Consider the following 27,556-nt stretch of genomic DNA (forward strand, 5'->3'; position numbering starts at 1 on the left):
TAGTCTATGATTTAAAGCAAGACTAGTTAACACAAAAGAAATTGGGTTGATTCTTAAGATAGTATCTTCATTAGTGCTTTTCAAGTCTTCATAATGACTGAGGTTGAATCTTCCCTTGATTGCCTGGTTATATGGAAACTGGAATCTTGACAGAATTTTCTTGGATTCAGCTTGTACTTCAATATTCATGTGTTGCTGCTCCTTTGCCCAGTTAAAAGCTAGGTGTGCACCTCCTGTTGCTCCCCATTCTCCCAAGTGGCATGAGTGTCCTCTGCTATCAAAGTAGTTTCCTGCAGCATCCAAGATAGTTAGTGTAGAAAAATATTTTAAGTTTTTAGGGTCTTGTATAGTACAAATTTTTATGATAAAACCAAACTCCCGTGAAGTGTGTTGATTCAGATCATAAGGCACTGTAACATTCGCCTGATTGTCAGACTCTTATCCATTCAGAGAGAAGGTATTTAGTGCATGAGTTGGTAAGTTGTGAACCCTGTTATAATCATATAAGTGTTGCTTAATGCTGAGAGATGTTTGTTTGGCATTAGGCTTTATGCGATTGAAAACTACATCACATCTGGCCTTCCAAATATGCAACAAATAGTAGCATAAGTATTGTAGTTTTCAGAGTGACAGTGAGATATATACTGTAATTTACAAGGAAACCGAACTTTGCCACGATGAGATATATAGAAATTAAATGAACAACCAAGGTGGATGTTGTCAAAGTTGAAGCGGAGTATCAGATCCCCATAGACAAAACGCTCTGTAATTCCTTAACCGTTTTTTCCTAAAAATTCTCCATCAACCGTTTTCTTCTCCTTCCCTAATTTTTACAGAAAACTAAATTCTCTTTGCATAAATCTCGTGTTGTCAAATCTATTTTGATTCTTAGGATTCATAATAGATTTGACAACAATAGTATTAGGATATATTATATATCTAAATAAAACATAATTGCCGAGTACAGATAAACAACAATTTAGGGTTTAATTCCCTTTTTCTATTTTACTTATTTTCCTGTGATAGTCTAATGGCTTTATTGCCATTACGATCTCTTATTATATGCTATTTTAGCAGATTTCAATAGCCTTTATGGCGATTTGTTCACTTGCAGAGATATACACGGGTATATCATCAAGGATGCTTCATTCCGGCGTGACGCAGATCCAATCCAGGATCCATGGCTACCAGTGATGATGTTGATTAAGATGTTCGGGGCATATTACTCCTTTACAATGGAGATTCAAGATTTGAAGATCATAGAATCTGAATTAAAGATTCAAAAATCAAAATGGTTCAACATGAAGTTAGTAACCATTAGGAAAACATTGATATCCTCATGGAAATATATGTATTGGGTATCTATAATGTATTTTATTAGTTCTTATGTTTTAGGAGATCTTATCGTTATTTGTACCTTTACCATAATTTCTTCATGGATGTACTCAAATTACATGTAAAACTCCGTCAAACTAATTAATGAAATTTGTTTTTCTTTCAACAAAAAAAAAAAAAAAAAAAAAAAAAAAAAAAGCCTAGACCAAGCCACACCAAGCTAGATCCCATGATTCCCATCCCCCGCTTCAAAGTAACGCTAGCGCATTTTTCCCTGCTACTCTCACAAAACCCTTAAAAAACGTTCGACAGGGAAAAAGCGCGGGATACAAAGAAGAACAAAGGTTTCTTCTCCCTCAAATAATTAGGGTTTATCTTCTATGGCGAGTACAGCAGCTGCCATCGACCAAGCTGCAAACCCTAAGTCTGTAGATGAGTCTCTCTGGTGGGATTCTTTTGTCAATCTCATTGACGAACTCGAAAACGCTTCTGATCTTTCCGAAATTCCTTCCTCTCTGGTACGAGTAAAACCTTATTTTTCATTATCTTTAGTATTCTTAACTTAACTGTGATCACTGATTGAAAAGTCTACTTTTATCTGCGTGTTTAGGTAAAGAAATTGAAGAGCAATCATGTCTGGTTCTTGGATACGGTTTCTCTCTTTAAACCTCCGAATCAGAAGTCGAAGGCGGCTTTGGATTGTAATCAAATTAATGTGGGATCTAATAAATTGATTGTACGATCTGAATTGAAAGATGTAGCTCTACAAGTTAGTCATTGTCTGGTAAGTCTGTCTCAGATGATGAAAAATGGAAACCCTAATTAGTGACAATTTTTTTTGTTAATGTGTTATTTAATTGAATTGTTGTCATGATTTTGCAGGGTTTAGACGAGGTGCAGTCATACATTATTGTTGAAAGGACTGTAGAGCGAGAAAATGTATCAGATGATTTTAAAGCACAGGAACTTATTCATTTGGTTAGTAACTTTGTTCCGAGGTCTTTATATAGCATGGAAATGGTTTGTTTGAATCTGCTTGATGCAACATAGTAATACTTCTTCAAGGGTTTTGTAAAGGGGGAATTGTTCTTGTATTGGATGCTAGTATAATTTATCATTCCTTTGCTGATAATCATGTATGTACAAAAGCTAGATAGGATGAACATAGTAATACTGTTCTGAAGGTTCAAAGCAATTGAAGGTTTTATTGAGTATTAAGAATTATGATTTCCTTATCGCACTACTGATTTTTCAATATGTACAAGATGAGTCCCTAAGTTTTACTTTGCAGTGAGCCTTAACCTTCAATAACTTGTATGGTTACCAGTAAGACTGAATTAAGCTAAGCAGGGATGCAATATTGTATAATCGTATTGTCCTCCTTGAAATAGTATGCATGGCTAGTTCTTGTGTATCTGTAATTGGAAATTCAGGGTGTAATTTTGGTGCATATTGTATGCCGTTTCCTTATCTGGACTTGAAGTGCCGGGAGGTATTCTGAGGCCAATAATCTTGTCGCAAGAATATTTTTGGTTGCTGTTTCCTTTTCCTGACCCAATTATCTGATTTTTAATTTTACTAATTATATGAAGGTACTTCTTCAATACTACATTGAGCGTCAGTGCTTGCTGAAGTGTACCAGGCAAATTATCATGCACGCTTGTAAGTTAATAACCTTGTCAGCGGTTCTTTGAAATGAATGTACTAGTAGCTCCTGGCTTGTTATCTTCTTAAGAGGATTATAGTTTTTTCGTTTTTGTTAGATAGAACAATGTAAAATTATGCTCTACCTTTGGTGGTTAAGGTATAATGATCATGAGTGCATGAGATTGAGATCTTTAATGTTTAGTTGGCGACGTTTTTATATGGTAACTGAAGGGTATAATAAAAAATACTAGCTGGTAAGAGTTTCACATAGTATAGGAGTAGATTGCGTATGAAAGAGTATATCCAGTGAGTCATATATCATGTTTTCTTGCTGAAGGTAGTAGCTGTGCAATCGCCAGATGAGACTGTTTCAGTTGGCATTGCACAGGAAACAAGATGTCTTATCAAGTAATAAAAACTGCTTCCATTCTCTCTACTCAATGTTTTGTGGTGTTCTCAAGCAATGTGCAAGAGGGTTCTTTTCTTAGTTTGTTTGTGTCAGTACAATCGCGTTCTCTTATCTTGAAAAGTCCTTTTGTTGTTATACCTCTATTTTGTTTGTATCTTAATGCCTATTCTTTTCGTTCTTAATTCTGCTGTATGAATTCTCAAAATCTGTTATGCCTTTATAACTTATTCTAATTTTCTAAGCATTATTTTTAATCTTTATTGGTCGTAGCATACATGGGAAACAGTGAACCTACGGAAAGTGATGCCATTAAGGATGAGGTATCAAAGCTAATTTCTGATGGACTGGAAAGGAAGTTACTGAACGTCCTCCAAGATCTGTTATCCTCCAAGCCTCCTGAGAATATGGTATATTGAGCACCATGCGTGACTGTGGAGGCTTAAGTGTTACTGATGTCTTTGCTATTTTTAATGTTAATTTCATCAGACACCAACTTTTGATGATATTATAATATTTACTTTGCAGGAAGTTGACCTTGCCTCTTTGTGGGCAGAGGAGACTCTGATTGAAGATAATTTGGTCTTGGACATTCTTTTCGTAGCTTACTACGAATCATTTTGTACTTGTAACAGCGAAAACTGGAAAAGCTTGTGCTCGATTTACAAGGTAACATCTCTTCAACTATGTTATGTTTGGTCCTATCTTCTTTTTTCATCCCATCTTTGCTCAATCACACTGACTGACAGGGAATGTTATTGGGGTCGTATAAGTTCGCAAAGCTTGCAATATCAGTTGAAGCAAGAAATTCTCTATATCACTCAAAAGTTCAACTACTTCTTATTCTTATCGAAACTTTGGATCTGGAGAATCTTCTTCAGATGGTTCATGACCAAGTGCCTTTCAGGTATCCACCCCATCGTTGGATCCAAATGTTTTCCTTTTCTTTTATTTGGCATACTCTAAGATCACTGTAAACATTTGTTATCAGGCAGGGACATTTTGTATTTTCGTTGATAGATATTCAAGAAATTGATGGAGTGATTTCAAGTTTCAATGCTACCGAGACAGAAGAAGCGGGCCCCTTGATCCTTGCCTGGGCAGTATTCCTCTGTCTAGTTTCATCACTCCCAGAAAAACAAGAAAATAGCTTTCTTGCGGTTCGTGGACTAAAAGGAATCTTTGTCTCTTATGTTTACAGATTGACTTGATTTTGCAGTAATTTGTTGATTTTTATTCTGATTGTTACAGGAGGTGGACCATGTTGGTTATGTTAGTCAAGCCTTTGAGGCTGCACCCTTAAATTACCTCCTTGAGATTCTTCACAACGACCTCTTGAAGGATTCAGATGTCAGTCACCTCTTAAGAAGTTCCAATAAATTTCTTGATACTTCGTTTAAGTAGTATGTTACGATGCTTCAGAGTTGATTTTATTTAATCTTTCCTTAAATGTTCTGATACAGGGTCCTGTTTCTGGATATCGAAGTGTGATGAGAACATTCATTTCTGCATTTATTGCAGCATTTGAGATTAGTCTTCAGGCAAGTGTTGCATATCTGAGATAGGTACTATTATGAGAGTACATGATGAGTGACTTGCTTATCCTGTTTCCATTTCTTTGCAGTTAGAGGATGACACCCTCAACTCTATACTGGATGTCCTTTGTGGGATCTATCGTGGAGAGGTTTGACTACATAATACTCTAGGAAGCCTTTTTCTTCTTCTTCCAAAACCGAAGTTACTGGGAGGCCATTATTTTTCTTCTATTTTTATTTTATTTTTATAATTTATTCTCTTAGAATGGTGCAGGAGTCACTTTGCGTTCAATTTTGGGATAAAGGAAGTTTTATCGATGGTCCAGTTCGGTGCCTTCTTTGCACTCTTGAAGGTGAATTCCCCTTCCGCATCGTAGAGACTGTCCGTTTCTTGTCGGCTCTATGTGAAGGAAGTTGGCCTGCAGAATGCGTGTAAGTAAAGAAGGTTTTTTTCATGCGATATCCATGGTCTTCATCTCTCTCCCTCGGCAATGCTATACATCTACTTTGATTTCTAGGACACCTACTACGATTTCATGTAAACCTACAATGATTTTTGACAACGAGGTGTAACTTACTTCATTAGATGAAGCAAATCTTACTAGATATTCCAGAAACTTATGGCTTTTAAACTTCTGAAGGTACTTTTAAGCTTCTAGAACTGAAATTTGACTCTCGAGCGACATGGACCCCAAGCGTTTCTGTTTTTCTCATCCAAAAAATGGTTTATGTCGAAGTATATGTTTAAACAAAAGCTAACACTGGAAACTAGACAAAGTTGTTGTTGATGTCCCATATCTTCAAGTGTGGCACTTTATCAACTCTATATTATGCAACCTTGTTTTCCTAGTTAATTCATCACAAAAGGAATGTCCCCATAATTATATATATCCGATGTTACTCAGAGCACTTTTGCTGTTCGTATTTTGGTTTTTCTAACTTCTTTTTGTTCTTGTGTCTGTTTATCTGGCGGCAGATACAATTTTTTGGACAAGTCAGTTGGTATGTCATCCTTATATCAGGTTCCTGGTGGTATCTCTGCGGAAAATATTTCTCAGATCATTGAGACACAACAGCCACAACATGTTTTTGGGTTTGAGGGTTTGCTAATTCCTAGTCAAACCCGTGGCCAAGTCCTGAAAGTAATTGATGCGAGTACTGCTCTAGTTCGGTGGGAGGTAATTAACCTTAGGATTTCCTAAATGTTATCAGTGGAATTCTTTGTCTTATCTTGTTCTTGTTCCGTTATTGCTTTATGATTATTTAATTTCATTAGCTGTTTTGTCTTGAAGTGGTTACTCCAAGTTTTTATTGCTTGTAGTAGAGACTAGCGGGTCTGGTTACAAAAGACGAAACATTAGTTTCGGTTACTAAGAATCTAAATCTACTTTCTCTGATACGCACTGTAGAACACTTGGCTTAATTTCAGGTGATCTACATCCTGAATGTGATAGATAAGTATTAGTACTTCGAGTTCATCTTTTTATGTTTTTTGGAATGTTTAGGAGCTTCTTCCCCTGTTTGTGGTTGTAGTAAATAGTTATGCTGACATATGCAAAAGATGAGTTCTCTATATCAGCATCTGCTGTTAGCTTTTACTGCATGATCTACGGAGGGATATATATGTGCTTCTAAAATTTGGAGCTTTCAATTATGCTTGAGAGTCTGACTGTTGCATATAACTTGATTAGTATATCAACTGCTTGTCACTAATAGGATACTTTATGAAGTACGAACTAAGTTCTGTTGCATTGTGAATTCCCTCTATTAGATTTTTGTATGGTACTTCATCTTTATTTATCTTCCTTTACCACTGCATGGTAATAATATCTACAATAGGCAACAACAAAAAAAAACCCTGATCATAAGGCTGTCCTGAATGTTTTATCATGTTTCACTTATGTCATTGATTTTGTTCTCCAGCTAACATGTGCGCTCATTCATTGTGCAGTACATGCAATCTGGAATGTTTGTCTTGCTCTTGCGTTTGGCCAGAGAGTTTTATTTGAACAAGTACGAAGAACTAATTGCTATTCTTGACCTGCTTTCAAGACTGGTGTCCTTTAACACGGTAATATCTTATACATAAAGCTGATTTGTACCTTACTAGATGTCATCAAATTTCTAGGCTGAAATCTTAGTTTTTACTGGTTTGCACTTACTCAAAGTATTGGTCCCATTGGATTATTAATTATGGTTTGCATGTTATGCTGTAGATTTGTGATATTATTAAGTGATAAGTCTGGAGCTTGTTCTCATCAAGTGTATAATACTCTGCATCTTTACAGGCTGTATCTATTGCTTTGATGAACATTGACAGTTCATTACAAATTCAAGCAGCACGTAAGAATGGGCATATCGAAAAGAGCATGAGGTATAACATATTTTTCTTTGTTCATTTATTTTATCTTTATTCTGTTTGCGCTGTGATTATCTTTTGGTATCTTATGTTTGATTCTTATTTAATACTCATTGTAGGGTTGATTTGGTCGAGATAATTTGCACTTTGGTCAGAAATTTGCGTTCTAATGTTAGCAGTGCAGCAGTGATGTCCATGAGTGTTTGTATCCTTACGAAGTTGTTAAAGTGGTAAGATATCCATTGGCCCGTTGCTTCATTTCCTTGGATCAGCTTAGCGCCATTTTTCTTTTCTGTTCTTCTTGTTTTTGTTGATCACAGACACCAACAAACTTCATGTTGTTGATTAGTAGTACCCAATTTCATGTATATTTTTTGGTAAAGAATGGGATATGTTTGTTCGGTCAAATGATAATAGTTTACTGGAAATGGACCAAGCTGAACCTTTAATGAGGTTTAGAAGCTCAGTGCCTTGGTACCCAAACCACCCTTCTTACTCATTTAGCTACAGTTACTAATCCTGCCTCCTCGAATCCCTCACGATATATGTTTTGGAGAAGACTATTCGATTACCTCTATGTAAGATTTAACTCTTTATCCAGTTCCAGAGGAAAAGAGAAGTAAAACAAGCTATTGCATATACTTGATACCTTTAGTCAAGTCTAGGGAAGTTCAAAAATATTTATTATGTTGCTACGGTGTAATTATGTAAATCTATACCAGCTTACACTTCATCTTTGAATTCTACTCGGCTACTAACCATTTGGCTATGCCATTGTTCCAGCTCAGACAGCACTAACTTTTTATTTTTCTTTTGACTGTTGCAGCTCACCTTCTCATGTTTTTGCCATAGTACAGAAGAAAAATATTTTTGATACTGCTCTAAGGGCAAATAACTTTGGCTTGGGAAGTGACAATTCATCAAGGTGACTGTATGGCCTTTCTTGTTTTTATTAGGGTATCGCGTTCTACTCTTTGGAAGTAGATACATGTTGAATGAAACACAGCAGTGCTGCTGCTGTTGATTTTAAATTATAATAATGCATTATTTGTTAAGGTTGGTCCCTTTTTCTTATCAGTGGCACATGGCTGCTCTCTGGAGGACTTGCAAGAATGCTTTTAATTGACTGTGAGCAGACTGAGGAATGCTGCCAGTTGACTCTTTCAGGTATATTAGATTGTGATTCACTTGTAGGTGTATTATGTCAATTATGATCGTTTATCAAGATCTTTGTCCTCATACTTCTGCAGTCAACTGGTGTAAGATAGATTTCTATGCTCCAGCGTATATATATAGTAGCAATGTTATTGAACATAAATAATTTCTTTATATCATAAAATACGGTTTCATAGTTGCACGAGTTTGGCTACCTTTGTCAATTATTTATCAGGGGAAGTCATGTCAAATTCCAACATTTTCTATTTTCTTGCATATACCTTTATTTTATTTTATAAGCTAACTCCCACGACGTTTTCGTGCAGTGCTTGATTTCACAATGCAGCTTGTGGAATCAGGAGCGGAGGATGATTGTGTGTTGGCTCTTGTTGTGTTCTCTCTTCAATATGTTCTTGTAAACCATGAGAATTGGAAATACAAGTTGAAGCATGTTCGCTGGAAAGTAACGTTGAAGGTACCATTTGATGATTTCTCTCGTCTAATCCAATTCCTTGTATTAGTAACTCATAAGTACGCTGCTATACCAGACTTATGTTTTCTTATCTTGGAATTGGTGTATGTCTTTGTTTAAACTTAAGAATTTTGTTTAGTTTTTTATGGCCAAATCCCACAGCGTTTGCATCTACATCTTATGTTTTAGGCACTTGAAGTATTGAAGAAATGTATGACATTGATCACAAGTTCACAGAGACTGGGTCCCGTTCTTCGAGATATTTTGCTCTATGACTCATCCATTCACAATACAATTTGCCGGATAGTGTGTATAACCACACAAACCTTAGAAGTGAGTAATGTTGCTTTAGGTAATAATGTGCTTATAAAATTTAGTTTTTCTGCTTCAAGTTTTTTGAAAGTACAAATTTGAACAGAGATTATACGTCAGCCGACTTTATGAGATTAAGGAGATTGAAGGATTACAAGATGCAGTGTGCTCTGCATTAGACGTTTCGTTCACGATGCTTGCTGCGTTCTCGAAGGTTAGCAATTGGTAAAACCTAGTTACATGTTGTTTGGATGGTTTATATTGCATTAATGGTTTTCTGTCTGCTGGTTCTTGCTCACTTATTTTGTATTTCAAATATCTCTTTGACCCCCGTTGGAAACAGTTTAGTGGTTTGAATTTACGTTTATGCGCAGTGTGGTAGCCCAAACAATTGAAACTTTTAACTGGGTTTAGTTCATTGAGTTAATTGCTAAGTGTGCAGTATCCTGTTGTTGTATCTATTACTGCCACTCTTGACAATTAAATTGTTTTGTTCCTACCTAATCAAAACTATTCATTACTTGTTTCTCTACGTGGTATTGCAGGACGCTGTATCCAGCTTGCCAGCCTTCCACCAAGCAATGTTGTCATCTACCACAAAACCAATTCCTGTTGTTACAGCAGCAATGTCTTTGATATCCTACTTCCATGATTCAGTAAGAGCTATCCCTACTCCCGAATTGGAATGTGTTATGCTTCAGTTTATGACTTTTCTTTCCTTACTTTTCAGTTCATGTCTATAGTTATTTAGTTAATGCTTATTTTTAATATGCACGAAATGTCAAGCGTAGCCAAAATGTTTCCAACATGTAGTAGGTTTTTATCTAAAGATTCTGAACTGCGGTAAAGTACTCCCCGTGTCTTCCAATGCTAAGAGTAAGGTGACTAATTTTGATCATGAACAATTTTGGTACTGTATATTTTCAAATGCTATTCAGAGTAAGATTGCTGTCTGTACTGATCTTAAAATCTAGTGAGAAGTGCACACTGTATATATTTCATGCCGCCATCAGGTCATGTTAGGAAGGACAACGCATCAGACCAATGTTAATGAGGAGTGAATTATACTATCTTACGGTTACTTTGTGGTTGATTGTACCCAATACCCTTCTAGATGTCAAGGTGATGATGATCGTGCTACGGGCACAATTTTCCAGGCGTGGCTGTCATGTTCTCATTCTATTCAGTAGTGTTAGACAAGGACATAACATCTTCTGTTACACTACATATCCTGAACAAACTCTGCTTCTGTTTGTTTTCCTGTTCCATTTGATGTAAACTAAATAAGTGCTCTCGGTGACTCAAATTCTTTTATGTTGGTAAGTGCTCTGGGTGTACCGCGAGTTATAAAGTTGATCAAACTGTGTTCTGTTACAGAGAATACAAGTTGGTGCCGCGAGAGTTCTTTCAATGCTGTGCATCGTGGCAGAGAATGCGCTGCCATATTTGTTTGGAAGTGTATGCCTGGTTTCCGATGATGCACAGGTATGGTATCCTTGGGTTTTTCAGTAGACCTGGTGCTTCCCCTTCTTTAGCATTTATCATGAAATCATGCAACTAATTCAGTTTCCGGTCAACAACTTGATTGACTTCAGATTCGAGATTTGAGATGCTCTATTTGTGAGATCCTCTGTGAGGAAACACCAAGGAATGAAGATTTAGTCGTTGCTATAGTTCAACTATTAACTTCTGCAGCTCAATATCAGGTTTGTTTCTTCCAATCTATGTATACTGTAAGTTCACTTAATATTATAACGGTAGGTTTCTAGCAGAAACCCTTGAGGTTGTTCGCTATTAGAGGAGAAGATATTGTTTTTTCCTTTTATCTAGGTATTTTGGTGTCAAGTTTAGGTCAGTCTTTGCTGCTTAAAAGTTTTTTATTTTTTGAGGGGTATTGTGTTTTTCCTGTTCGTCAGTTTGTAAAGTATAAGTTGAATTATTGGTCAATCTAAAAATAGTATAAGTTAGGTGAGCATGTATTCATGGTCATCCCGTTGGCGAAACGATAAATGTGGATTGGGCTTGTGACGTAGTTTTGCTATGTTTTTGTGTAGCAGATACTAACGAGTCTTTGTTTGCAGCCTGCTTTTCTTGTATCCATAATATCCACCAAGGAGGATGCTGAGGCTCAGCGGGATAGTGACGGCAATTTGAAACAACTTGATTCTTCATCTGGACGAAGCATTATAGATGCACTTATTCTATATTTTAAAAGATCTGAGGATCTTATTTTACGGTATGCAGTCTGGAAAGAGGTCCTCATTTTTGTTTGTTCATTCTTATATAATAAAGCATCAGCTAGCTTGTTGTAAAACTTTGAAAGGTGGTTTTCAACCATATAGATGTGTTAGCTTTTTTTTCTTGTTGCAGGTGTCCCAAGTTATTGTTAAGTGTCCTCAATTTCATAAAAGTTCTTTGGCAAGGGGCTACACAGTACATGCAGATCTTGGAGGTGTTAAAGAACTATGGAATGTTTTGGAAGCAGTTGTTATCCTCCGTTTCTGCGTTTGCAACGAGCAAAGCTGCTTCGCACGATGATATGCCTGAAAGGGAGACAATGAGTTTGGCATACACGTACCAGTGTCATTCTGCTGTATTTGAAATTATGGCGTATGCCATGTTCTTGAAGAGAAAAGTGCAGCAAGCTGAGCCTCTTACCAAACAGGCATCCGCATTACCGAAGGAGATGATGGATAGTATTTTTACCGACACTGTGTTAGCCTGGTTTGGGAGTTCAGTTATGGGCAACCTGATAAAGTCGTATGCATCTTGTGGATATGATAACAGAATATTCTTGCAGGCAAAGGTAAATATTCTTGAGTTTGGTTAGGGTTGATATCAGCAATCTCTCTAGATTTTTTTTGTTAACTTGGATTTCTGGTGATATATGTTGATGGGATCGATTTTGAAGTATGTAAAATAGCTGAAAGAATCCATGTTTGTGAACGTTTCATAAAGCTGAGCACAGTGACTGTTGGTTCCTTCTTGTTTGAGAAGTAGTATTCTGCCTACATTCTGTTTAGCTATCAGCTGTACCACATATCAACATAAAAGTTCGATGTCTGCACCCATTCATGAGTTTAATATGTTGTGCATCACTATAATGTTCACGGCAATGTTAAATTGTTTTTCTTCTTCATATCAGCTGGATTAGTTGTGATAGATATTTTTCTTGAAGACATCTCTAAAGGTTAAAGTTTGGTTAGTTGTGGTGTAATTTCTTTGTACACCAGTTATGCTTACAGATTTCTTGTTAGCACCTGCAGATTGCTTCGAGCTTGTTCATCGTTCATGTGATGGAGAAGTTAATAGGTAGTAATGGTGGGAGTTTATCTTTATCATTAACTAAAAAGATTGAAGACATATCTAAAAAGGTTGGTGCTGAATGGGATCTCTGAGTTTTTTAATTACCATGTCATGTATTCTCCGAAGTCCAATAATTGGTTCCTTTAATTACTCGCACCAGTTTTTAACTGTCCGCTTGTGTTATCTTTTTTTGTTCTTCACAGTTCTTTGAGCAACCTGCATTTTCTGAACTGTTAGCTCAGTACTCCCTGCGTGGTTACAGGTAATAGTGTTTTCCCACTACATTGTTGGTCATAAACATCTAGTTTATTTTTTAGCTTTTCCATCTCAATCTGTTTGCATTTTCTCGAACTGCGCGTGACTTTTACAAGTGGATAAGGGTGAGAGCTTTTTCTCGTTGTTTATGTTTTTTAGGTCATCGCAGTGGCGGTCATGTGATAGTTAGTTCCTTGTGTGCTCAAAGGAACCAACTATCACATGATAAAGATATCATTCCATTCCCTTATCCACTAGATGTTTACAACCCGTGCCATAAATGTTTCTTTCTTCTAGCTTCTCTGACAGTTTTTCTTTCTCGATTCTAGAAATAAAATAGTCTGTGCTTGTTTCTAAGAATATCTTCGTGTTCAATATTTGGGTTGTTCTTCATATTTCTTATGCATCAACTAGATGTTTACATTTGGTTTGCCTCAATAAAATCTTAAAACCTAATCCTAACCATATGCCCATTTCTGTTCCTTCTCTGGCTTTTGTTGATTACCATTTATGATAAGTATCATTATCATCTTGTCATAACTCATTACCTTGTCAACCTTGTTCATTTGCTTCCCTTGTTAAGTATGCGGTTGTATATTGTGATTATCAGTTAATTTAGATATTTAGTGCTCCCTCGTTTCTGATTTCAGCAGTCCTTAGTCATTTAATATTGTGGGAATTGATTAGGTCATCCAGTCCCTGCTTATTAAAAATGTTCTTTTCAGTAGTTACTTTGAACCCCTATCCATATTTATGGTGAACGTACTAACACTTGCACATAAAATATATATTTCAAGTTTAAGTTTGTCGCTTAGGACCTTTCTCATATGCATTTCGATTTTAACCTTTTCAAGTTCTTGTAGAGGTGCACTCTTCTCGCATTTTTCATTACTGCTTATCATGGGACTACATTGTATAATATGGAGTGTGGATTAACTTCGTTTATGCTGGTGATTCTCTTTCTGTTTGCAGCGAGAGGAATCAAGTGAAGACATTGATTCTGAGTGATCTCTACTTTCATTTACAAGGGGAGCTAGAAGGGCGAGAGATAAATCCTGGACCATTCAAAGATCTTTCTGATTTTCTGCTTGGATCGGAATTTGCGCAGAACAATGATCAGAAGTGCAACATGGACACTCTCGCAACTGTTAATGGTGCATGCTTCTTTGATAGTGTGCATCTACAAGCAGAATTGGGATTGGAAATTTGGGATCATTCCGATTGGAAGGCGTCCAAGGAAATTGCTGAAAGGATGTTGCTTTGCATGAATGAGGCAAACTCCATGTTAGCTCTTGCAGGTTCCAAGCTTTCTGCATTGAAGGCACTGACGACTATCATATCTATGCATGGGGACAATGTGAGTCCTGATAACTTTCATTATTGCCAGTGCTGAAACTTGGAAATTCATATGCAATAGGCTATCGTATTATCTGTTAAAGTACTGACAAGTAAAGAGAAGGATTATAAACTTAATATCTATACATTTGATAAGAAATTTAAAAACTAGTGAAGGTGCCATGATGATAAATTGCCATTTATTCTTTCCAAGAAGAAGTAATGTCAATAACACTAGGGAACGTTGGTTTTGCAATATGTATACATATACCATCAAATTCTTAGATGTGATAAGTATGACTTATCAATCCTTGTTTACTTGCTATTTCAGTTTGCTGAAAGAAAGACAGTATCAAGTGGCGGGGGAATTCCAGAGCCTCTCCTCGATTCGAGCATAGAACACGTTTGTAAAAGTTTGCTGGGGACTGTGGGATCGTTAGTTCCACTTCTGGCTGCATCTATGGATATCCTTAATTTCTTTGGAGCACAAGTAAAACTGCTTCTCCATCTTCTCAGATTTTTATCAAGAACTCGTGCAGAAAAACCCAACAAGAAATTTCCATTATCGCTGAGCATTCTTCTCTTGAAAACCGTTGGTGCTGGCCTTAGGGTCTTGAGTAGCGTATCATCAACTGTGGGGCTTAGGACACCAATGAAGCTCTTACTTATGTTACTGCTTACATCAGTTAAGTTCTGTTACCCTGGCCCAGATATTGAAGATGAGCCAAGTATCCAATCAGCTGAAGCCTCTTCTGAGTTGTCTCTCCTCAGTCTGGGTTTGTTACCAATTCTTTGCAACAGTATCGAAACTGCCGAGTATTGTACCCTCTCCCTAGCTTCTATGGATTTGATATTGAAAGTTTTCTTGACCCCCAATACTTGGCTGCCCGTCATACAGAAACAACTTAGGTTGCATATTGTCATACAAAAGCTTCTTGAAAAGGATTCTCATGGTTCCATTCCCATAATTTTCAAATTTCTTTTAACCCTTGCAAGAGTTAAAGAAGGTGCTGAGATGCTTCAAGCCTCTAATTTCTTCTCATCTCTGAAGGTGTTATTTGCTTGGTCAGCAGAGGGGAAACCATTCCTAAATATCCAGGATGAGTGCCTTCTTTCTACTTCTTCAGACCAAGATGAAAAACACCAGCATGTCTGGGGACTTGGGTTGGCTGTAGTCACAGCAATGATTAATTCTTTGGGAGATGGTGCATGTGTTGATTTTGTGGAGAGTGTGACTCCATACTTCTCCGAGCATGCTTATTTGGTGTTCTATTATCTAAATGCACCAGACTTTCAATCTGGGGATCACGATAAGAAGAGAGCCAGGACCCGGAGGACACAAACTTCTTTAAGTGGTCTAAGAGAAATGGAGCAAACACTCATGATAATATGCGTACTTGCGAAACATCGGAATATATGGGCCAGGACCATGAAAGAAAAGGATTCACAGTTAAGAGAAAGAAGTATTCATCTTTTAGCTTTTATTAGCAGGGGACCTCAACGTGTTGGGGAATTTCCGAATAAGATTGCACCTTTGTTATGCCCTCCATTATGCCAGGAGGAGATTGAGGACAATAGAAGGCCTTCATTCGTTGGCAGCAAGAACGGATGGTTTGCAGCTTCACCACCTGCACTTGCATCATCTCAAAGTAAAGTTTCTGCTCTTCTGAGCTCGTCGTTGGTTTCACTGGCCAATAATCCCTCAACAGAAAATGCAGTAACAAGTCAAACTCGATTCTCTGATACTGCTGCTATTCAGATTTATAAAATAGCACTTCTTCTTCTGGAATTTCTCTGTCTTCAAGCTAAGGGAGCTGTTAAAAGGGCTCATGAGGTGGGGTTTATTGATCTTGCACATTTTCCCGAGCTTCCCATGCCTGAGATTCTACATGGGTTACAGGTAAACAACTGTATGGATTTTTATATGCGAATGTGCTGCTCTGCTTTAACTGCTACTCTGCTTAAACGTAAAATGTCTAGGATTTGAAACTGCTCTTTCATTGGTCACAAGTGTCCCAAATAGTCCTCATCAGCTGTTATGGCCACAAAGCATCTGGTTTGCCATTCCACAACTGTCAAAAGCTGTTTAGACTAATCTTAGTCTTTGACAACTAAGGAGTTGTCAGGTTTCTAGAATTCCTGAAAAATGACTTGAAGGGAAGTGAATCTTCAATAGATGAGGAGTATTTTCCCTTGGATGAAACATTACACTTCACATATATTAGATACTCAGACCTTTATCCATGCGCAGGACCAAACAATTGCAATCCTTACTGAAATCTGTCTGGCCAATAAGAAGTCAAAGCATATGCACCCTGGTATCCAAGAAGTATGTGTCTTGTTGCTGCAGTTAATGGAGAAGGCATTGTTCTTGGAACTGTGTGTTTCACAGATCTGTGGAATGAGACCGGTACAGGGTCGTGTTGAAGATTTCTCGAAGGAAATCAAATTGCTGATAGAAGGTATGCAGCTATTGGAATTTTTTCATCGATCTTTTTTATTTGTATTGTCAGTGAAATCTCACTCATATTGTGTTTCTCTCTTTTTGGTAGTGGCTGAGCAGCATGTTTCACTGAAAGCGTCGGTGAAGTCATTGATACAGATCATATCTCTTGTGTACCCTGGTTTGTTGCAAACAGAAGGATTTTTGTGATCTTTTTAAGTGGTAATATAGGTGTAGAGAATCAGACATCTTAGGTATTAAAATATAAAATGTAACTTAAACAAGTGTAATAAAATTGAATGTAACATAAAATGTCACAAGGTTTTGTATCATCAGTATTTTCCCATCATTTTTCCTTTGTAAATATCTCAAGAATTTTTTTTTCTCTTTACTGAAACTCAAATACACCTGGGCATTTTTTTTTTGAGGATTCTGAATTATATTCATGTTAAACTGGTTGACGGGTTATTACCTAGATACATAACTCTGCTATAACATGTTTATATGTTTGAATTCTGTAGTGAACAATACTACAAAGTTCTGGTGAAGACTAGCTAGAAAGTAGCTTTCTCCAGAATTACTGGCGTTGCAACCTTAGAGCATTACTCATTATCTTGAGCAGTGAACAAGCATGAACCTGAAGTGACCAATTCCAATTTGCCCTCTTGCCATCACTATCAACCTACACCATTTTTGCGTGAATCTCTCAATCCAGTTTCCAAGCCTGCAGTAAATTGTTTGAGATAATTGATTGGTTCAAGTTCACAAGCTTCAGAGATTTGATAATGAACTGGAAGATTGCAATCAATAACGGTTAATACTAGTTTCACTGACCACTGATTCTGTTTTTGATAAAAGTAGTGGGTTGTAAAAGTTTTGGGCAAACGATTACTGGGCTAATTTGCTCAGGTGTATTTTCTTTCTTAATTAATAAATCTAACCTTTTTTCTTTAAAAAACAAAAAAAAAGCAAATTGGTTGAGAAACATGATGGCAAGCAGCTGAGATATTTTATAAGAGTACTGTATTGAAACAAGGGATACAAGTAAGCACCTGAATCTTGCCACTGGAGGAACCTGTATAAAGCATTTCTCCTTCAGAATCTGATGCCAAACTTGTGATTTTTGAGCTTTCTCTTCCACCCCCTGTTTTAATGGAAGCAACTCTAACAAGTCGTTCTCTTAAATAGACATCAGTTATTCCACTTTTAGTTCCTATAAATACAAAATCATTGTTGGCAGTTATGCAGTGGATGTCGGATCCTGTTGGTAAGGTTGCAATTACTTCCTTTGTTGAGAGCGAGAACACCTGCAATTCAAGTTGATTTATATCTTAGTACAAATTACAGAAAATGATAATGTATGGTTTTGTTCAGACAGTAGAATGATGAATGTTCTGATAAAATTGTTAGAGAAATACCTTTCCGGCTGTGCCATCGACTGAAGAGCCACCAGCAAAGAGGAGATCACCATGAACATAAAGGGCATGTATGGCCTGTTTCCCCAAGAGCTTTTTAGTCCCAGAAAAAAATGTAGCTGACGTGCCTTTGCTCAAATCCACTTCCTGCTCATGCATTCAGTTCAAAATTTACTAGTAGTACTTGTACTAAATATGAGTATATGATCATTTCAGCAACCTTAAAGTATGACAAAAGCTGTCCCGTTTGAATTCTAAAAATTATTGGCCGAAAAATATAATCGAACATCAAACCCATTCAAAACATGGCCAAATATTACATTACCTGAATAATGTAATTAGTGCATCCACAGTACAGTTTACTGTTATTGATGAGGAGGCACTTGACATTTTTGTTGAAGTTAATTTGTTTTGGAGTTCCACTCCAGTTGTATACCTGCAACCATAAGCATTAATTGATAATAGTTTGATTTAAAATCATACCGAATTCGATTTATATGAATGGGATAGACGGGCAACTGATGACCTACCTTGATGCCAGTTGCTTGGGAAGCAAAACAAGCAAACCTAGCATTAGCTGCCAACCCAAGCACTACTTCTTTCACATCGTGAACCTCAATACAGTGGATCTCTTCTGAATTGATTGTCCAAACCTAGAAATAGAAGCAGGGATGAGTGAAGTAATGATTGAAGGCCAAGATAATCAGATTTTGAGGATCTATTTTGTGAAATATACGGATGTCCTTACTCGAATTGTTTTGTCAAGTGACCCACTGTAGAGCTTTCCACCTGATGATGGAACGACCAAGCATGTGACTGCTTTTGTATGCTCACGAACTTCTTGAATCAACCTTAATGTGCTTTTCCCAGCTTCCCAAACCTGAATGCATACCAAAAACATCATTACACAATTAGCACTACATACCATTATAGGCTTCTAGGTTGATCTAATAGCTAAACTAAAATATCATGTTTCTTACTCATATGAATGGCAAATGTGTAGTGATTTCTAATTGTACCTTACCTTTATTGTTCCATCAGAATGGCTGCTAAACATCCGACCTTTTAGATGAACCAAGGAAAGAACTTCCCCATTGGCACTTGACTCTAACTCGCCCGCTTCAGCACAAGACCATAAATCTTTCTGAAAACAAAGCCAACCTTAGGACTGAAAATCATGTGGTTCTCTCTGTTAGTAGAAAGGATGGTAGAATTGTGCTCACTGCATTAACGGACGGCAGCTTCATTAGTGCTTCAAGTATATCTTTGACCACTATCGAACTACTCTTGAGCTTTCTCAAGGATTTGCAAATGCTCTTGGCATACACTCCAAGTTCTTTAAGGGCATCTGAATCAACAGAAAAGCATCAGCGTCATTACCACTTGACGTAATGGTTGAGCAGAGTTGCAAAACCACGTGTGGTAAATATTTACCCTGATTATTGATAAAGCATTTCAAAGCCAAGGCGGAGAGAATCTTCTCTTCAAGGTTTCTTGATGATTGAAGGACGTTGATAAATGGATGAAGTAAGCATTTTCGTGCAATATCTCTAACTCCAGTATCAGGAAGATTACTAACTGCGTGGATGAGCCACGTTGCAATTACAAGGCATGATCTTGCCATCTCCAAAGAGTTACTGTTGATGCATTCTTCTAGAGCTTTGAAAATAGATCCTTTTTCATGCTTGCAAAGAACAAAAGCTACATGTTTCTCCCATGAACTTGCTAGCTTTTCCTCCTCAGCCTATTAGAAAGCGCACATCGAAATGGTAGAACAGAAAGCCGTCAAAAACAACACTGAACTGTTAACAGTCGTATAAATTTTGTAAGTTAAAAAGTCTAAAACAAACCATTAACTCCATAGATTCATTTTTTTGTTCTCTGTATTTTTCCGCTTTCACTAAAGCATTATAAGTCTGATCAAAGCCTGCGGTTTTAAGTAACTAGGATTCGGTAAGAGATATCCCAGTAGTAGAGAAACGTCCAGAAAGCGATAGCAATGCATCCAGAGCCATGACTTGAGATGAAGGGAAATCTTTTTTGCGAAGTGCTTCAATGAGTGCTTCTACAGCTTCTTCTCTAAAAATACTCATCTTCCGAGGTTCAACCTGAAAAAAGTAATTACAGAAGTCCGGAATTGGATTCAACTAGCACACAAATTTGAAAATGACTGCCACAACTTTATTATAGTGCGAAGTATTTTTAAGTCTAAGTGTTGCTAACCAGGAGATCAAGTTGGAGTAGAAGACTGGCAATGGCAGATTGTTGTTCCATTGGAGCCATCTGTAGGTACACAAGAAAGGTGTGCATGGTACTAAAGCTTCCTTCGTCTTTAATAATCTGCAAAATTTGGTTGCAGAATGTCCTCCTGAGAAGTATAAACGAACAATTTAATCTTAACACAACGATTATAAAAAATGAAGGAAACACTGACAGTTTTTAAGTACCTGACCAAAACCAACAGCCTTAACTTGGTAGAAGCAAAAGATTATTATGGAAAAATAAACATGGAAGACGTACCTGTTCAGGCAGACCAACTCATGTAAAAACTCGATACATATGCCTTTTACCTTGTCATTGCCAGCGTGAAACAGTTCAAGAACATGAGACAACTCAGCTCTACTAGCTATCAAGTTTCTACAACTTCTGTCTGCTCGCATGCAACTTAGAAGTATAGAAACGACAGATTGTCTTCCTTCTGTTCTATCTGAGCACCTGAGCAAATAAGGAAGTCCATTTGCTGAAATAACAGTTGATGCACTGATTGACTTGCTGCTTTCATCTCCTCCACTGAGTATTTGATCAAGCATGACAATTGAAGCATCCTTGGGGTCCATTCCTAATTGAAAATCATCTGAATCTTCGTTTCTGCTTGAGACTACTTGGACAAGGGATGGTATCAGGTCATGGACAAATAGCTGAGCATATGTTGGTCTCAGTTGGAAAATAAGAACGGCAGCCTCAGCTAAACCATTTTTAAGAAGAGCAGCTAAACAATCAATATCAGAATCCACGCTTTTAAGAGTCTCGCCAACAGTTTCATCCACAAAAGCAAGCTCAGATAGAACATAAATAGATGTTCGAAGAACTTCTCTGTTGACTGAAGCAGAAAGTATTTCCACAAAGCCGTTTACTATCGTAGGTTTCGATAGATAAGACTGGACTCCTGGATCATTTTTCGAGTCTTTCCATATATTCCCTATCTTCAGCACAGCTGCTTCACAGTCTTCTAAATTCTCTGAAGTGCATAGACACGAGGTGGAGGGCTTTAACCCGTTTATAATAATCTCAGAAGCAGCTTGTGAAATGACACTAGTGGGTGATGTATAAACTGCAGCACGCATAAACCGGTTGCTCTTTTTATTGAGATGATTATCTGCAAAGAGAGGGTTTGGAAGGCTGGACTTTGCTAAGTGAGTGGTTACTGATGGAAGTTCTGTCGAAGATTGGTTGCTGGTTGGGGTTCGGGGTGTTTCCGAGTATGAAAATTCTTGGTCTAGATCAGGATGTTCTTTCCAAGAAGTGATTAATCTCTTCAACACATAGTTTGTTTTGGGTAGTAAAGTTGCTGAGAGAGGTTGGCGTGTGATGGGGCATGTAGTGTTTCCTCTTTTCAACCATTCTTGAATTGCTCTTCTTTCATATGTTTGACCAGTTTCAAGTGTCACTGGATCACCTAGAAGCTGGCCTGTAATTGAACATATGAAGTCCTTTGGCGGTCTCCCATGTGGAGTCAACTTTCCGGATGATGGTGTAGCAGAGTGGCAACTTTGGTTTCCGTCTTCAGTTTCATCAAGATAGCTGCATAGGCGAAAAATCTTCTATGTCATAAATGACTAGAGAATTCATAAAGAAAATTCGATTGTATATAATTGTCAGATGATGAACCTAGCAAAGTTATATTTTCGCAATAAGTTGGTAGACTTTACCAATTATGAGATGGCGAAGTTATTATATCTCCAAAAATGAGGTTACGTCGGCAGCTCAAGTTCTTACTGTTATGTGTCTGCAGACCAGGAGTGCATAAAGCAAAGTCAGAAGATTAACTACAATACTAGTAAATGTGGTAAGAAAATTAATGTTTTGAAGTTGTCGTACAATCATTTCACTGTCAAAGCCTGCTACATTGATGCCGGAAGCATTGCACAGGTTTGGTGATGTGGGCAAGGATTTTGAATTGCTTGGATCACTGAAGCGACTAGATGAAAGACGCAAGATGGCTTCAGGAACTCGTTTACCACGTATATCTGTCTTTGGACATAAAACCTTTGGGCTCTTGGGAGAACTAATTGGAGAGGTAGCCGAGGGAGAATTTGCAAGATCTTTCAGTGCCATTGGTTCTAATTGTGACCTGTTACTTGCATTCTCATTCATTCTCATATTATCCGTTACAACGCATGGTTTAGCTTCAGTATCTGTATCTATGTCACTGTATGAGGAGTCATAATCATCTTCATTTTCCTCACACGAGCCTCCCTGGTAATGAGAACAAAGCTAACAGATTCAAAATCTGAAGAAAAGATACATGGCATAAAATAGGACATTTCTTAATTGCAAAATTAGCATACTTTAGGAAGTGGTTTTGGCGAAATGTCTAATCTTGGTGTAGAACTCGAAGATTTGTTCAATCTGTAAGTCAAGGCCATAAAAACAGTTAATCAAGCTACTTATTCAGTCAAACTGAGAAATCTACAAGAGATAAGTGCCAAATTGAACTGAAAAACTGTAGGAAGCTAACCTGCTATTTCTTTCGTTCTCCTTATCTTTCAGATATGGAGCAAAACCAGCATGTGGGGGTAAGATAGGACCAAATTTCACATAATCTGGAATCGAAGAACTCACTTCATGCAAAGGTGTCATTGGAGGTTCTGCAATTGGAAGCATGGGAACGGCCTTCTTGCTTGTTAGAGGATCATAATTCAGACAATCTTTATAGTACTTTGCATAAAGCCTGGTATTCTCATCCAATGCATGCCCGTACAGCTGCTCCAGCTTTTGCAGTTTCTCAGCTTGATCAGGTCTCATTGTTAAAATCAAGGATTCATTAAAGAACTGATCAAAATCCGCAGTGAACGACAAATCAGCGGAATCAGGAATTAACTCCATAACAAGCTTGTGCCTTGCCTCCGAGTACCACCCAATAGTAGAACTCATATGTGGTAGAAACAAAATTTTCCATAGCTCAGGAGCAAAATCAGTCCGTGAAAAAAATGGGTCAACAGAAAACATCTCTAGAATATGAAGAACAGAATTACGAACACTGTTCCGCATTTTCCAAAGAAAAGCAAGGTTAAGGTGTGCCCAAGCCGAGAGATAGAAATTCGGGACTCCAGCAGTTTTCTTCCTTGAGTTCAACATTGCACAAACCTGCAACATTTTCTCAGCATGGTCTAAGCGTGCAAGTTTAGTTTCAACATTAGACGTATTAATCGCTTCCTCTAGTGCATCGATACCCCAATCCAAATTAGCTAAAACTGCCTGTTCAGAGTACTGTACTTCTGACTCTTTATCGCCATCCCCTTCTTCAGATGCTAACCTCTCTGCACATTGTTCCTTGTGTTGAATCCTTTGTTCCTTGTTAATCAACCTATCTTGAATGGAACTTCCCACAGTTGCTATCAAGAACTTTACTATGTCCTTTTGATCAACCGGGAACTTGTACCTTCCAGCCATTTCTTAATTGCAGCAATCAAAATTTACTCCAATTCAATATACCCTGTGTTCCCTTCATTAAAACTTCTGCCGACAATCAAATATCATTCAAACATAGTCCAAATATCTTAAACAAGAATTTGCAAGTTTATCACGAAGGTGAAAAATTACATGAAACATGATCAGATTTGAGCAGTAGGTTCTTGCTAAGTATTCCATAGTCAAACACAAGTCAGTGAAAAACATAGATATTCAGAAATCTTATTTTCTTTTGATAAACAGACATTCTAAAACTAACCAGGGAGTTTATATTTGCAACCAAACTCTCAAAAACATACAAAAAACGAGTTAACTATTCGAGGCTAAAATGAAAAACAAATTCCAAGAACTCTAAACAATATCTTACCATTAGAGAAACTCCACGAAAATGGGGTATGAAAATCTTCCACGCACACGAGGATGACTTGTCTAAGAACAAAAGTTAATACATGCAACAAATGAATTTTTTTAGCATATGATTCTAATGAAGGACTGGATATCAATGGAAAAAGAGTTTAAGAAAATTAATTAGCTTTTGATTGTTAACTATAGTGAGGTAGATAGACGGAAGCCGGCTTTGACTGTCACTCTAATTGCCGGCCTATTTTTGATTTGTAAGCACATAAAGGTGATGACCTAAGCAAACTACTTTTAATTAAGCATAGTTTATTTGGTTTTATATCACCAATGTTTTAGCATCATTGTAATGTCTAATTCTGATTAATTTAATACAATTGGTTTAGTTATTTGCACCGTCTCACAACTTGACTTCTTTGATTTTCAAGGATTAAGAAATGCAAAAGATATAACAATATTCTACTTCTATTGTTCATTTGTTCAGTTAACTTTTATCTTAAACTTCTTATAGAAAAAAGAGGGTGACTACCTACAAAACCTAGGTAGCTAAGCAAAGAAACATATAATAAATTTACTAAGAGCAGAAAAATAAGGACAAGTCACCTGTGAATTGACTTCAATACTTCCTTTTAAGTCCAAACAAGACTACACGAGCAAATTTACTCGCATATCTTTTGTTTACCACAACATGGCAGAATATATGTTCTAATCTGAATGTAGTTCTAGTTCTTCCGCGGTTCTTCTTGTTAACTTCTTCTGAACAGGTATTACACTTTCCACAAAAGGTGTAAATAATTTGTGACAACAACCTTCCGGAATTGAAGATGGAATACCGCTCACTTTAATTTCCATCAATGATTTCTTCATGTAACTGTATGAATAAAGAGAGGCAGACTTCATAGTTCTTCTAGAACTTTCACAAAATTCTATAATTATACGATCTGTCCAGCAACACCGTAAAACTCAACATGTTGGTCAAATCTATCCCAGTTGAAAGGTAATTTAATGGTATCTTCAGTCCAACTTTTCTCCCAGGTACTAATGGTTATCTTGTTGCCTATTTCCTTATTATATAAAGAGCTTTCTTCATTAAAAATTCTTATCTGGACAAACTGCGGATTTATTCTGTGCAAGAAGGCTACACGCCCGTCCACCTCTAATGCAAAAAAGTCATCAAGATGGCAGTAACGACCTGGATTCAAACGCTTGTCAACAATGCAGAGTGGGAGTGAAATCGTTCTAAACTTCTCACTTCCAATATCAAATGCCACTATGTGTCCAAGATCCTTATCCTTCCGCCAGTCTCCATAAGTCAAGTATCCAGTCATCTAGTATATAGAACCTTTTATACATGCAGATGCCCGGTATCCATACGTATAAAAAAGTGGGACCTGATCTATCCTTCTCCATGTATTCTCTCCAACTGTCAGGACTTCACAAACTTCCCAAACCTCATAACTATCATCACCATCCCCATCGCTATCACCATGATATTCCTCCACAGAGATGGACGATATACATATAACTTTGTGCTCCATGGTGGAAGGATCAAATCCAAAGCTACATTCCCTTATGACGTATACATCAAGACCAGGATACTTTTCTTGTTCTTCTGTCAATAATGTTGATTTGATCCATGGAGTGACTTGTCTGGTACTTACATTATATATGCAAACAGCATGCTCGTACCGATCAATGAAACAAATTAGACCGATTAAGGATGCCAAAAATTGAACGCAGCAAAACATATCCGTCTTTCTGATGGTATGAATTTGTACTGTGTTATCCACTCTGCCTTGGTCTGATAAGTCGGTGGCTAAGAGAAGTTCATCATATCCTCTATATCTAATGCCTTCTTTTTGGGCTCTCCAGTAGTTCGAAAGTGGAGCGACATAAAAGAAAATTGGTCGGGTTTCTGATCGGGCAAGGTGTAACTTAATGAAGTGTGGATCACTCTCAATTAACCATCGCCAACGTTTAGATACGCATTTGCATCGCATGAGTGCCTTAACGGTGAGTCTGCTTAATATTTCATATGCAATCACATCATCATTGCGACTCCAAGCATCAAGAATAAGACTACTAAACGAGTTAGAAAGATAATCAACATTACCGGCTCTATTATTCTGCCTCACCACTTCTTCTACTTCGTAATCCATACTTCTTGTAGTCTCTGTTCAATTTAGAGGTAATTTCAACATGTCAGCAAAACATTTGAAAACTTAGGCAAAATACCAAAATTCAAGAACACCTAAAATACCAATTAGGCAAAAAGCATAAGTAAAGAAGTACCCAAAATTCTACACAAACTGCTAAGACTACATGATTCTAAACTAGACGAGTTAGACTGTAATCTTCTTCATCGCGAATTTCTGAAACAGCTTTGTTTAGTTTTGTAAAGTAGTCTAGTTTTGTGTATAATCAAACCTCAAAACATTGACAAATGAACTTTGGTTATTCGATTGGTACGAAATTGTATAATCAATTTAAAGAAAATTGATGAAATTTTTTATTTTTTCTTTAGATTGAAAACAATTATACGAACGAATGTATCACATTAAACAACGCAATCTACTTAACCAATCTAATTACCTAGAATCTAGGTCACAAATAAATTATTAGCAAATTCATACAACCGACAGCAAGATAAATTACCTGGTGTACAGAGAAAGGAGCGAACGCCGTTTCACTACTGAGGGTCTCTCTGAGGACAAATAAGATTGATCATGGGCATATGTTAATTTCCGTAAAGGATTTGGGATACTGTGGTGTTAAAATTGGAAAGAGAGAAAACATGAAATGAGGTGCCACACAGAACCAGAACTCCAAGACTATATTAAAACCGAGTTTCTGACAAGTTTTTCCTCTCTTTTTCCATGAAGCCGGTAACTATGTCGTAAAAGGTCAGCGCCCAGGAAGCGTTTTAAGCGCTAGGCGAGGCGAGCGCCTTTTACAACATAGGCCGGTAATACTAGGTAGAGACCTTTGCGAGAGATATTTTCACCCCATCAGAATTTTTCAAGATACACTTTCACAGTTCAGATTTTACAGTAAATGACAAAATGAGATCGGAGAGGCGCATAGGAACCATGTTAGTTCCGACGCCCATATAACTATATCAAAGCTTTTTACCTGCGGTGCATTCCTTGCTCTTCTGACGGCATTTGCAGCAGCAGACGTTCTTGTATCATATCCCTTTACCAAACCAATACCAGCAGTGTAGTAGTCACCTTGGCATCTATACTTGTAACAGACAACTGTGATCATTAAAAAAACTAAAACTCAACACGCTGTTCGTTTTTATCCCATTTGAAACATGTATTTGGATCTCATTATAAGCATACTAAACACAAACTACTTAACTTCAAATAATTCCAACGCACCGCCTTCCGATTCCAGGTAACAGAACTTTTAAGTACATGAAAAAAAACTCAAATTCTAATGTTTTATTAACTTTATTCTTAAACTACTGATAGAAAAGGAAAAAAAAAAAAAAAAAAAGAGGGAGTGGCTACGAGTAGAACAGATCAGTC

At 37.2% G+C, this 27,556-nt stretch overlaps 1 protein-coding gene and 1 pseudogene across 1 annotated transcript; one reads left to right on the plus strand and one right to left on the minus strand.

The window, feature by feature from the left end:
* The first annotated feature begins 1,575 nt into the window (after positions 1 to 1,575).
* Positions 1,576 to 16,987, plus strand: LOC113288876. The gene is made up of 32 exons (XM_026538012.1): positions 1,576 to 1,853; positions 1,946 to 2,119; positions 2,218 to 2,313; positions 2,928 to 2,997; positions 3,662 to 3,798; positions 3,917 to 4,057; positions 4,138 to 4,295; positions 4,380 to 4,548; positions 4,640 to 4,738; positions 4,852 to 4,929; positions 5,013 to 5,072; positions 5,198 to 5,355; positions 5,900 to 6,101; positions 6,875 to 6,994; positions 7,212 to 7,297; positions 7,402 to 7,512; positions 8,109 to 8,207; positions 8,361 to 8,449; positions 8,764 to 8,912; positions 9,099 to 9,242; positions 9,328 to 9,435; positions 9,767 to 9,877; positions 10,599 to 10,706; positions 10,817 to 10,927; positions 11,303 to 11,457; positions 11,592 to 12,027; positions 12,488 to 12,595; positions 12,731 to 12,789; positions 13,755 to 14,139; positions 14,449 to 16,017; positions 16,369 to 16,579; positions 16,670 to 16,987. The coding sequence occupies exons 1-32, from the start codon at positions 1,716 to 1,718 to the stop codon at positions 16,768 to 16,770; spliced, it is 5,940 nt and encodes a 1,979-aa protein (XP_026393797.1). The 5' UTR covers positions 1,576 to 1,715; the 3' UTR covers positions 16,771 to 16,987.
* Positions 16,848 to 26,916, minus strand: LOC113288877 (annotated as a pseudogene).
* Positions 26,917 to 27,556: the final 640 nt, after the last annotated feature.

The sequence above is a fragment of the Papaver somniferum genome, chromosome 6 (genome assembly GCF_003573695.1).
Source record: "Papaver somniferum cultivar HN1 chromosome 6, ASM357369v1, whole genome shotgun sequence".
Lineage (NCBI taxonomy): Eukaryota > Viridiplantae > Streptophyta > Magnoliopsida > Ranunculales > Papaveraceae > Papaver > Papaver somniferum.